This window comes from Dysidea avara, chromosome 7, assembly GCF_963678975.1.
Source record: "Dysidea avara chromosome 7, odDysAvar1.4, whole genome shotgun sequence".
Lineage (NCBI taxonomy): Eukaryota > Metazoa > Porifera > Demospongiae > Dictyoceratida > Dysideidae > Dysidea > Dysidea avara.
Genome location: NC_089278.1, coordinates 4,383,849 through 4,397,649, shown reverse-complemented (window position 1 = coordinate 4,397,649; position 13,801 = coordinate 4,383,849). Strand labels below are relative to the sequence as shown.

Genomic DNA, 13,801 nt, shown 5'->3' with positions numbered 1-13,801 from the left:
TAGCTGCATGCAAGGAGCCACGCTGTGTTGGGGCCATTGATTCAAAGGTAGCTGATAGCAGACATGGGGCCAAGTACATGGGTACTTATACTTAAGTACACTTAAGTACAAGTTTGAAAGTACTTGTACTTTACTTAAATACTTTCTTAATTACCTCAGTGTACTTGTACTTATACTCAAGTATTTTTGCCAAGCACTTGTATGTACTTGAGTACTTAAAGTACTTTTAAGCACTGCAAACATTGTAGTTTGTACACAGTGAGCGTCAATAAAAATATATTTGATGAGGTTATAGTTTTCAACCTCTTGGTACTTTGTACAACCTTACTATGTATCATGTAGCCACAAGCAGCTGTTTAATAGGAATTCTGGTTTATATAATAAAAGCAATCCCGTCGTTTAAATTGGGAGTTGAAGAGAATGGTTGACAAAAACCTGAAACTACCTGCTGTCATGAAATATTTTGCATTTCCTGAAGTTTTATCTGAAGGAGACTGTAATTCTAAAACTACTGTAATGAGGGATTTGTTGAATTGGTGGTAAGACATTTATAGTGCATTGTATCCTTCTACGTCAGACACCATCCTTCCCTTTCCATTGTAGCAAAATAGTACTTGTATTATTTATCCCAATTAAGCGGTTATTTAGCATTGCAGGAAAAGAATTTAAATCCGAGCGTAGTAGACCTAAAAATGATTATTATGCAGTGTAATAGTTCTGTGAATATAAAAACTGTACCTTGTATGTTTGTACCTCAAGCTCAAGTTATTATGCACGGCTGTTGCTATAGGAAAATGTACTGTACTTGTACTTTACCTAAGTACTTTCAGTATGTACTTGTACTTTACTTAAGTACTCTCGTGATTTCAGTTGGAGTACTTGCACTTATACTTCACAAACTCAAAAGTACTTGTACTTTACTTAAGTACTTTTAAATGTACTTGGCCCCATGTCTGGCTGATAGCCTTGAACAGTTGACAGTACCCATGAGTCTCTTGTCAGACAACCCCAATTGTGAACAAATCGGGCCAGTCTGCCACCAACTGGTGTGCACACATGCAGTTCCACCAGTTCTATGTCCAGTCCTAACGAGAGTAATGGCTCCTTTGGCTGAGGTAGTTGGTCTAAAATCTCTTTTGGTCATGTTGAGGAAGGTCGGCTCCGTCCCCTGGATCTGTAAGACAAGCCGCCTCTTGACTGGTAGTGTGATGGGTAATTTGATGGGGTCTGGTAACTGCCCTGTCGAGTCCTCCACTTCCTGGCAAGGCCCTTCGAAAACTGGTTCTTGGTTCTACCAATGGTAGACTGGCGAGCAGGAGTGTTATTGCTGTAAGGATGAAAACACTGTGATAAGGATACCACTTCTGCAAGTGAATAGTCGATCTCCACCTCATCTTATAGGTATTTTGTAAATCCCGATCCAAACAAAAACTCCCACTCTCTAGTTGGGGTTTCTGTGCATACTTCACAAGCAATGTGTCGTCAGCAGCCAATGTCTTGGAACGCCGAAACTGGGAAAACAGCTCATACCATCGTACGCTGGACCACTTTAAGAACATCATGAACGTTTACCATAGCATCGGGGTCACTGAGGAGGTCGTTATCTATCAACTCTGCCCACATGCACGCCATTGGCCCACACACTTTCAACAGCGCAGATTGCACCTTCATTAGCTCTGCGTCGTCGCTCTTGGGAAAACTACCCTCAAGTAGTCAGTAATAAACCCATCAACCTTAGGCGCTTTAGCCTCTGGCGTGTTTGGGACTGGATGTTCCTTGTGCATCTTGGGTCTACTTACTTTATCAAGCATTTTCCTGAAATGCTTCTTTATATAGTTGGTAATGGCCGACTAAGCTACAAACGTGTATTCATTGTCGGCTGTGTACTGTTCCGGGTCGAAGTCAGACGGACCCACATTGTTCCGGTTATTGTCTTCTAACTGATGCCCCCCATTCGGGTTTAGTGCATCATTGACCTCGCTCTGGTGCACACAGCCAGAAGGTTCATTCATACTGGCTCCAGACTGGTGCACCCACGCAACCAGTGCGCTCTCACTACTGGTATACTGGCTAACCAGTGTATTGTTGGATTCAGTAATTACTGAGTTTGATGTGTACACAACAGAATGGCTTGACCCAGAAGCCAATTGAGGACTTACTGCACCCTGTAATGAAGTGGATGAGGTGTTAGTGACTGTCGCGTGAGTCGTCTGGTCATCCTCTGAGGGGACGGGACTCATGCCCAAATGCGATATTACAGCTTCTCTTAGTACAGGATCACTTGAGATTCTATGCAGGACATCATCCATCGTGGGATTACACTCTGTCCACACTTGACCACTTTCCACAAACAACTGCTGTCGTCAGCAACGAAAACAAGCTGTTAACAGAAGTGAGGTCATTATTCTATTTATAGTTTTTGTTTTAAAAGGCTGTCTAGCAATAAAATCTTGAGGCAATACCGTTAGCTAGTGCTGTACCTTGCATCCGTAACCTCCGAAGTACAATTAATTGATTGTGTAGCAAAAATTTAAATAGCATCAGTCATCGTACTACCTTCTTCGTATTCCTTGGGAGTCAGAAAAGTATTTGCAGCGAGGAAACACTCACAAAACATTGGATGCCAAGAAGCTGGTTAGTTCTTATGATGAAATCTGTACCTGGCACAATGATTTCAGAAGGGTATGCTATTCCTTCGGCACGCACTCATGGTCACCATATCGCTTCCACAAGCTGAGTATAACAGTAGCTAGGTATGCTATTTCTTTAGTCTTGGCCCAATAGCCATGCTTGCATGAGGTATCTGGAGACTGTACAGTGTCCCCTTGCTAATTGAACTAATAATGCATGTGAAGTCTGGACCAATTCACCTCTTGAGGTGGATTGACATGAAACTGTATTGAATGCGTACTGCGATCAATCCTACTCAGGTGTGAAATGGTTTGATCCCAATGCGCATTCGACTGTAGCGTGAAAAGGCTTTAAGATAAATAAGTTTACTTCACTTAGTACAGCTTCAATGTTTCTAATACCTTTGTCTAAGGGTAGTGTACTTTGTGTTTTTACTACGTTTCAGGGAGCATAACAGTCAGGTAAAAAATGCAAATGTTCACTTATTTGTGACCTACATTGGTGTGTGTTCATTATTATTGTTTCATGTGTATATAATATAATGCTCACATGTACACATGTATATCGGAAACTAAACGTTGTTGTTTTCCTAAATGTTACTTCCAGGATTTTTTCATTTATTGTTTCCATTTCTCTACAGTTGATATTACTAGTAATCGAAGTTTAACAATTCCTGCTGTGTGCAATGTGATACTTCGGTGCTTAGATGGTAACGTCATGCTAGTAGTTTCTGAGAATATAACGTGTGATAGTTCGGTATGTACTGCATGTCACCATAGATAATATAGCACAAAGGAATTCACAATGGTGACGCCATTTCCATTAGAACCAATAGTTTTGTGTACGGGCAATCCTCATTACAGGTCCCTCTTTACATTGTTTCTTCATGAATTTATCTTTCCAATATCATGGCAGTATCCAGCCAGAATGCTATGGCTGCCCAGGTGTGGCACCATAATTTTTGTGGCGCTATTACTAAAAACTAAGACAAGGTACAAGAATTGTTTCAGCATCAACTAAAGTCCACAATGATTGGAAGATTTGAATGGAGGTTATATTTTATGAACAAAGGCTGATTCTATCAACTAGTGAACCCATATCCAAGACAAACCTGTAACGAGGATTCTCAGTAGTGACGTCACTTGTGTAAATTCCTTTTTGTATGGTGTAACTATGATGAAGCACACACATTGATTGCATGTGGTTTGTTTGATAGGAAGCCAGTGTCATCACTTGTAATCAATTAATGAGTGGTTCCTCTGCATCTTTTACATGTGCAAACTCAGTCTTAAATCTTAATGTCAATCAATGTAAGTAATTTGTAATTGCATGTATTGTTGTTATTTACTAGAAGTCAACATATATAATCATTTCCTTAATTTCAAAGCAATGGTACTTCTAGGCTCAGGATTTGCTAATATGGCACTTGTGTACACTGAATGTGCACACTTTTTTACCTATTGTGTGAAATATATTGTGTACTTGTTGCATTGCGAACATATGTGTGCTCATTTTTGAGTACTGTGCACCATATATAACACCTGTGAAAATCATATGCCTCCTACTATCACATGAATATGAAGTTGTTTAGCACACTTTTATATATAGGCAGGTCAAAAATTCATAACCCTCATACAAATAACCATTGGTCATTTCTGTATTTAATATTTCTTTTGCTGTAGTATTGTGCTAAGAAATAACCAATGTTGTGTACAGCGAATCTCACTAGATACTACACAATTAGGAGTATGATTGTGTAACACTTGCCTTAAAATGTTTTGTCAATTTCTGACAACCAAAACCACTAGATGTAGCATTTTTCATAATACAGTTTTTTTACTTTTCATAATTACCTGTTTAGGTTCTAATCTTGGAAATTATGGTCCTTCAACTTTGTTGTGCCTTAGTGTTCTGCTTTGATGTGCTTTTTATTGTTTTACAATTCAATAGCTGCAGTTATTTATATGGAGGAAAATGGAACAGCAGTGGATGTCTTACGCAGAACACGGCAACTGCCATGCACACCAGTGGTTTCTTGTGATGTGACTAGTATTGTTAGGTGGGAAAGATATTTTGATATGCTCACCAATGTTTCAGACATGATGAGTGATGATGGCACTCTAACAGTTCGATCTAAACAATATGGAAGATACAGGTGTTATGGTCATCATGATCCAGATGGACTGCTATACAATGCATATGGTAAGATGTATTCAGTAATGGTCTTGGTGCATGTGTGTGCATGTGTGTGTGTGTGTGTAGAGAAGCAACTGGTAAGTTATAATTACCGGAATAGAAACTGGGAACGAAATGAAACAAAACCGGTCTATAGCTCGCACTTGTAGTACATATTATGTCTCTGGAAGGGGAGAATGACTGCAGGCTTTGCCTTTTGTGTAACCCTTGTCTTTTGACAAAACTAATCGATAAATTTAAATTGGTCAAAAATCTTGATTCGCAGATCAGCTATTGGTAGTGACTGCCCCTTGTAATCAGTGACCCTGTCAGGCCTGGACCCTGTGGTGCTGATGTAAGTTATACAATTACGATTTTAGATTCATTGTTAGCCTGAGGCTGGGTCTGTACATTAGATTACATTATTGATTAGTTTTGTCAAAAGACAAGGCCGGGTTACACAAAAGACAAAGCCTGCAATCGTTCTCCCCTTACAGAGATGTAACATGTACTACAAGTGCATCAGTGGGGTAGAGACCTGTTTTGCTTCGTTTTGTTTTGTTTCATTTCGTTTCCGGTCTCTATTCTGGTAATTATAACTTGCTGAAGCAGCCCACCCAGCTGTAACGTCAATGGGTTGGGTACCTGGTGTAGACTGGAAAAGCGAATGCCAACTGTCCATGTCTTGCATAAGGTCCAGGTGGAACTTGGGGTGCCCACATCTTCACCTGTGAGACATGGTACAGCCTCCTGTGGGTTACTAGTCCTGCCCCAGGAGGATTTTCCTGCGCTGACTCATAGCACCTGAAGGTGTCCCTGTGCTGGTCCACTGAGTAGGTGTGACTGTGCTAGTACGGCAGCTGAAGGCTTTGCTTTGTTTGTGCGTGCGTGCGTGCGTGCGTGCATGTGACGTTTAGCATTCCAAACATCAAGTAAACAAAACCTCATCACTGTGCCATACAATGCATGATTTTGTATTGTCTCTTATAACCAGACGATGTGTAAAATGAATCCATATGGTGATTATATTGGTAGTGGTTCCCTTCTCTTCAACACAAACCAAACAGAATTTTGCTTCTGGAGTGTTTAAATCGAAACTAGTCTTTCATACCACTAGCATGCTGGAAATCACACTAAATATACTTAAGGTTACAACTCACATATCTATGAAAAGTATTAATCCATAGCTTACATTGATAATAAGTAAGCGCTGAAAGTGTGTTTCACTAACCAAACCCTTGCGTTTCCATTGCCATTACTCGCGAAGCCATAGTGCTACGGACAAAATCTTTTCATAGTCCTGTAGAGAAGGCAAGGAAGAAAGGCTGTAGCCAATTGCTCGGAGGTTAAATATATAAATCAAATCAAAATCAAAAAATCAGAGAATTTATCTGCCTATCTTCATGCAAAATTTGAAGCTTTTATGGCTATCACTCAAAAACTAGTTTTATTTTTAGTAAACATGTGCAAAGATTGCATGCGCCCAACATTATTGATATAATAACCACACTAATTCCTATTAACCGCAATCACCAACTTTTCAAAATAACATGTCATAAATGCTGTTCTAAACACAAAGAAGCTCTGTTGTTTTCTCTTCTTCACACACCAGAACAGCTTCTTGCTACGCCTGGAGTCTCCAGCAAGTCACTCTTGGATAAGTTACGTTAGGCACGCCATCATCAGCAGCTTGTAACGCCTTGCAGCTGGTAACATAGTCCCCTACATAAGCAGTTTACAATTACAATACAAACTACCAGCATACCCTATCACTCAAGAAAACAAGGCACGAATGCATGCTCGCTACAAGCAAAACATGCGTTCACACTTGTCCCTTAAATAACACTTACTTTTAGACTAATTCATGCTAGTGTAACTCTTGATCCATCAGACAATCATTTGCTAACACTTAGTGACGATTTTAAAGTAAAAAAACATGCTGCAACAGCCCAGACTTGGGTCCAAATACATTGCATAGTATTTAAATACAAATACTATAAATTTTCCAAATATAAATACAATTGCAAATACTTTGGTCAGGACAGTATTTAAATACAAATACTTTCCATAGTATTTAAATACAATTTAAATACTTTAATTTCTCTAATTTAGTATCTACGCTGTACACATGCTAGTTGTGCTTATTAATTTTTTGTTAACACTGTTACTATTGAGATTAAATTGTTAGGTACATGCCAGCTCTACCAAAGTCTCTATGCACGCACAGGAGGTGTATGTACACTATTGATTGCATCTAATAAACATCAGTTCTTCAAATCTTTTGTCTGTTAGTCTACATCTCTAGGTTGAAATATTTTCCCTGCAATACTAAAAAGTCTTACAGCAGTTGACTTCAAAGGAAAGGTAACTGCTCATGAACCCAGTGAAATATACACTTGAGAGTAGTGTGGACCAAAAGTGTCAACAAGCTATGCATAGCTGATCTCACACTCTTTATGATCAAAGGTTCATTTGATTTTACCATATTATTGTAGCAAAAGTATTTGAAGTAATTGTAAGTATTTAAATACATTAGGAAAATATTTAATTACAAATGCAAATACATCCAGTTCCCAAACTACAATTACAAATACAATTACTCAAAATTTGTATTTAATTGCAATTAAATATAAATACTAATGTAATTGAACCCAAGTCTGCAACAGCCGCATGTGGTTCTGGGCTGGCACTTAAACGGCTTCAAATATCAGCGAGCACCCTTAATTAACCCTTTGGCCCCGAATGCCACTGTAGTGACTGGTGACTTTGATTCTTAAAAACTTTTATGTAAAATGTGAATTTTGAACCACCTATTCCTCCATGGTTAGCACTAAATTTCCCACAGTGAATAGATCTACATTCTACAATATCATATAAGAGTAAACTTTTACTAACCCTTCTTTATATAGGTAGTATCATCATAATTATCATCTTAGAAATGGCTAAATATTCTTTCCAATGCAGATTGTCCTTACATCACACTTGATCACGCTATGGTATGCAGATAGAGCTTAAGAAAATGGCCGTTAACCACAGAGTAACATGGTATAAACCATTTACTCACGGGATGTTCTGTTTACAAGACATGTGCCTTTGAATGCATGCATGTTGTGAGAGCCACTATAGTGGCGTTCACATTTGACAAAACACTTTTTTATTAACTTTAGGGCCAAAGGGTTAAACAGATTGATATGGTGACCATAATCTGGGATAATTAGCATGAAAATGGGCAAAGTAAATTACAGTTCCGAATATTGGCCTTTTGTTGTCTTACAGCAGAGATGATATAGCATAAATAGGAATTTGCAATGGTGATGCCATTCCCACAAGAACAAATAGTTTTATGTATGTGCAATTGTCGTTATGGTTCCAGACTTGAGTGGCCATATCTTGCTAACTTGACTTTGGTTTTTCGTGAGTTTACCTTGATAGTTTCCTTACATGGGGTGGTGATATCAAATCATATTGGTACTGAGCTAGTTTGTCTCGAACTTCATCATTATGGTTGTCAGGCGTGGCACCAATAATTTTTGTGGCAGTATAAGGACAAAGACAAGGTACAAGAATTTTTCAACATTAACGAAGTCTACAATGATTGAAGATTTGTATGAAGGTTATATTTTGTGTACTGAAGCTGATTCTGTTGACTACTGAAACTGTAACCAAGACTACTCAGTCCCATAACAAGAATTGTCTGTAGTAGTGGTGTGCGATACGAATCGATATATCGCAATATTGCGATATTCTTACTGTATCGCGATACAGATACATAACAGCCGTATCAAATTAACGCATGCGCGACTCAAGTTATTAAAAATGGCGGACCATTCGAGCCACACTGAGTCACAGTCTGACAAGTTTATCAAGCGATATAAGTGCCACCCATCTTCAAGAAGCAAAATCTGGAAGTACTTTGGTTTCCTTACAGATGATAACAGCCAGGTGATTGTTACACTGAACGAAGCCATTTGTGAACTGTGTGACGAGCATGTGAAGCACTTGAATAATACTACCAACTTACACATCTGAAACGGCATCATTTCATTCAACACGAAGAAATTATATCTGAGATAAGAAAGGAAGACAGCGAATCAGTGGGAAACTCGAGCACAACTTCGACCGGGAAACAGCAAAGCCTAACGGAAATGATATTAAGAAAGGAAGCGTACAAGAGGGACAGTGCAAGGTATGCGGCGTGTCAGAGTGCACTTGTTCTCTTTATTTGTGATGATTTACAGCCCATTAGTGTAGTAGATAGCCCTGCTTTTCGTCAACTTTTACACACACTTGATCCCAGATTTCTACCTTAGAGTTGGTCTCAATTTTCTAGAGTAATTATACCACAAAAATATGAAGAAGTGAGGCACACTGTTAAACAGGTACTTGATGGGGCGGAATATCTTTCACTGACAACAGACCTACGGACTGGTTGTCACAACCGTGAGTACATGTCACTTTCTGTTCACTTTGTAAGCAGTGACTGGGACATGGGTCATTATTGTTTGCAAACACGCGAAGTAGCTTCTTCTCATACTGCACTAAACCTTGCTGACGAACTACGCAACTCCCTGGAGGAATGGGAGATCACTGACAAGGTTGTGATGGTGACAACAGATAATGGCCAAAATATTAGGAACGCTATCACTGAAGAACTGGAATTATCCCATTTAGGTTGCATTGGTCATACATTGCAACTTAGTATTGGTAAGGCGTTACAAATTTCTACTGTGTCCCGTATCTTGGGAAGAGTGAAAAAACTTGTGGAGCATTTTCATAAGTCTACATTGGCTACCAACTGTTTGCGGGAGAAGCAAGTTCGTTTAGACTTGCCTCAGCATGTGCTAGTAATGGAGTGTAAAACCCGTTGGAGTTCGACTTACCACATGCTTGAACATGTTCAGGAACAGCAGGCTGCTATCTGCTGTACTTGCTGAAAACAAGGACAGAAGTATTCGCTCGTTACTGCTGGAAAATGAGGAGTGGGGTATAATCGAGGATTTGCTTGGTATTTTGAAGCCGTTTTGTGATGGTACAACGATTATGAGTGGTTCAAGGTGCCCAACGTTTTCACTGATGGCGCCGTTATTACACAAATTAATTGAGGTTACTCTTAAAGATGCAAACGATGATTATTTGTTGAAACGCATTAAAAAAATCTATATCAAATGATTTACAAAGTAGATATGATTCAGATGATATTACAAAGCACCTGAGAATAGCTGCATTTCTTGATCCAAGATTCAAGGATCTCAGTCCAATTGTTCCAGCTTTAGAACATGGACATGTCTACGAAAATACAAAGGCAGAGCTACTGTCACTTGCTGAAGGTGTGTCAGATGATGAAACAGTGGAACCAAATCCAGAACCACCTAGGAGGAAGAAAAGTAAACTTTCAGATTTTTTTTCAGATGTTTACCAAGGTAAATCAAAAAGAAGATATAATAAATTGGAAAGAGTCACCGCAGAAGTTAGCAGATACAAAAGTGAAGCAACTATTCACATTGACCAAAAGCCACTCTTATGGTGGAAAGCACGGGAATTCCAGTATCCCTTACTGTCTGTCTTAGCTAAAAGATACTTTTGTATCCCAGCAACAAGTGTCCGTTCTGAAGAAATCTTTTCTGTCGCTGGGAATATCTTGAATGAAAAACGGAACATATTACTTCCTGAAAACCTAGATAAGCTCATGTTTTTACATGAAAATTTTTGAGCTGTTAAGCTAAACGTTATCATTAGCTTTAAAGGTGTAAATCGATTATATGTGCATTTATTGTGTTACAATAATGGGTATCTCCATTTTTTAACGACTTCATCTGGTTTTTGTACTTCTTGTAAGTTGTAAACTCACTCGATCACTTAATTTCCTATGAAAAGCAGAATACTCATACATTAGTTAATAATTACCAACACATACAACACAGTATTTACTGAATATACACTTGAACCAACACTACATGACTTTATGTAGAAACTATCAGTATTGTGTTGTATCAGTATCGTATCGCGACTACAAAGCACTTAGATACAGATACAGAAATTTAGGTGTATCACACACCACTAGTCTGTAGTGACGTCACTGTTGCAAATCCTTTTTTATTGTATTATCTATGTTTAAAGATATACGTGTGACCGGCTAAGCAAAAACCATTCATTTTGCACATTCCTTGAGTTTTATTTTATTGCTTCTCTCTGATGTGGTCTTGTGAGTTATAGTGCTAGACAGTTTGGACCAGCAAGAAATTTTGTACAGCAACAATACAGCTAGTATTACAGGTGCTTAATTAATCGTAACTCATGACTGAAACAAGTTTTGAAGACAGGACTTTGCTCAATATGCTCACCATGAACTGGCAAATTCATCAAGGTATGGTGTTTTCCCTATGTTCCTCTGTGTGCACAAAGAAGGCCATTTCAATAAAGAAATGACAACCATAAACTTTATTTCTACCACATCATAAAAAACAATTTGCGTGCCTTTTGCTGTACAAACACAATAATGATTTTCTTACCATAAACAAGTGAATCAGATGGTATATAGGTTTTATTAATTTGAGTTTCACTAATGTGGCACACATATTTTTACCTCAATACATTTTGCAGCAAAACAGAATTTTGTGAAAATGGCTTGTTTTCGCTCAGCTGGTACATATATGTGATTAACTTCACTGAGTTTCAAAAGCTGGTTTGTGTCTCCCCTGTACAAATATCTCACCAGGGATGCCAGGATTTACTAAACCCCCGCATGTTCATACATGGAAGTAGTTCACCAATTATGTGGTGTTGGAGTAGTTCCAGTGATTTACATGGCAAATTTATGCTCAGCCAATGTTTTTTATGTACTTAATTAATATGTAAACAAGTACTCATTGTCTGGAAAAGTTTGACTGAAAATATTCATGAAAGAAACCATTGAAATTTTTTTCATGCTTGCAGGCAGTCGCAAAAGTTTTAATAAAGGCTTTGGAAATCCAGCTCTGCTTTGAGCAAAGATGTTAGCACTGGTGAACAATGCAATGCTATAATCCATGTGCACACACACTGATGCAGAACTTTTTCTGTGTTACATGTACTTACCATTCATGTAGATCAATGGATACTTCATGATTATACAAGAGCTATATTATAGTCACTTCTCTTCTGTATTTCTGTTGAAACACTTGCAACACTGTTCAGTTGATCAAGGGGCTTTTTGGAGTAAATCAAGTAATCAAGAAGTCTGATCAAACACATTGGTGTGCAATAGTTGAAGCATTGTCACAAGTGCTATGCACAAAATGTAGCATGCAAAAGAGACAATATGGCAAAGCCAAGTGCAAGACCACTCTTTGACTATGTTTCTCATATAGCACAAGCAAGGTGATGTACAATTTGAGTACATGAGATGATAATTAGAAGATAACTTGAGCGCGTATAGTGCAAAAAAGAATTTTATATATAAAAAACTTGTGGTGGGGTCTTGAGATTAATACAGCATCCTCATGCTGTATTAGTCTCTCGAACACACACACACACACACACACACACACACACACACACACACACACACACACACACACACACACACACACACACACACACACACACACACACACACACACACACACACACACACACACACACACACACACACAGCAAAGTAAAGCCTATGGCAGCCGTACAAAGTACAGCTATTGCCGCCCAGCGAACCAGCACTGGGATGCCTGTACACCACTCGTGTGCTTGAGCCTTGTGCAGGCAAATCCTCCTGGGGCAAGGCTAGTAGCTCGTAGGAGGATTGTTCAGGGAGGTCGCGGAACCCAAAGTTCCACAATGACCTCAACACCATACCGCTAAGCGAGACAAGGACAGTTGGGTATTTGCTTCCCCATTTAATACCAGGTACCCATTGATGTTACAGCTGGGTTTCCCCAGTTGACACCAGGTCCCCATTAACAGCTGGGTAGACTGGAGTAGGCTTGCACCTATTATGCCGGCATAATTTTGAGAATAATAGGTTGCCAATTTTGTGAGAATAATCTGGAATAATAGGATGGTTAAAGGTATAATTTTAGGATGTCCATGGGAATAATCAGTGGAATTAAGGGGTGTGTCTATTCTTGATTAGCTAGAATAAAGAGTTAAACTACTAAGAGTGATATATACCATATGGAGGGAAACTTTGGCGGGGGGAAAATTTGGCGAATTGTTATTTAGATTCGTGCCCGTAATCAATTAATTAAATTTCTTATGTGCTGCATTCACACACGTCAGAACCCAGCATTAGCTATGTAGACTATGTGGTAGTCAACTGCAGGTTCAAACCAGTCTTTGCCCAGGAATAGCAGGTATGCTGGCAGCACTTACATTTTGTCTGGACTCTAAGGTTCGAGGATGCCACGTGAAATATCATCGATTTGCTCACGTTTTATACGACAGGATGGCGCTATCCGGTGCTTAATAACTGAGAGCAGGCGGTGTTCTTCTGATCTACCACAAGGTGGTCTTGACCTACCTTGCATTCTGGTCTTTACTACTATGTGTGCTGAGTTGAATCAAATCACAAGGAAATGGCTGGAAATTACTCTATCTGTGAAAATCCGTGAAGGAACCTTAGATGATGAAAAAACAGATACAGGTAATGCAGCTGCAGACACGCACTCTCGAATTAGCAGCTCAGATTGCACTCATCAAATTGGAACTGCCGCAACTACTGCAAAGCCTGCTGGAGTTCAGATTAAAGAGGAACAAGCTAAGCTGCCAGAATTAGAGTAATGAGTACATTGGAGAATGAATCACCAATTAAGAAAGCTAAATTATTTGATACTAATAATGGGACAGGAGCTAACTGACAATGAAATAAACCTGGCTCAGCAGCTATTAAAAGTGCAGTTTCCAACATTGAAGGGTCTGCAATCAACATTATACCAAGAGAAAGAACAGAACCTAACAGAGAATGATGTGAACAATAAGCTTCAAATAATCCATTGCAGATCCCATCGTCACTGGATTGCTGCTT

The 13,801-nt window shown here is 39.0% G+C and overlaps 1 protein-coding gene across 2 annotated transcripts in view; it reads left to right on the top strand.

Annotated features, from left to right (window-relative positions):
* LOC136262123 (basigin-like) overlaps positions 1 to 13,801 on the top strand; it is a 28,180-nt gene that overhangs the window by 8,617 nt on the left and 5,762 nt on the right. For both annotated transcript variants that reach the window (XM_066056275.1, XM_066056277.1), the window contains exons 3-5: positions 3,272 to 3,387; positions 3,848 to 3,941; positions 4,582 to 4,833. In XM_066056275.1, the coding sequence (XP_065912347.1) occupies positions 3,272 to 3,387; positions 3,848 to 3,941; positions 4,582 to 4,833 (462 nt within the window). The remainder of the gene's footprint in view (positions 1 to 3,271; positions 3,388 to 3,847; positions 3,942 to 4,581; positions 4,834 to 13,801) is intronic.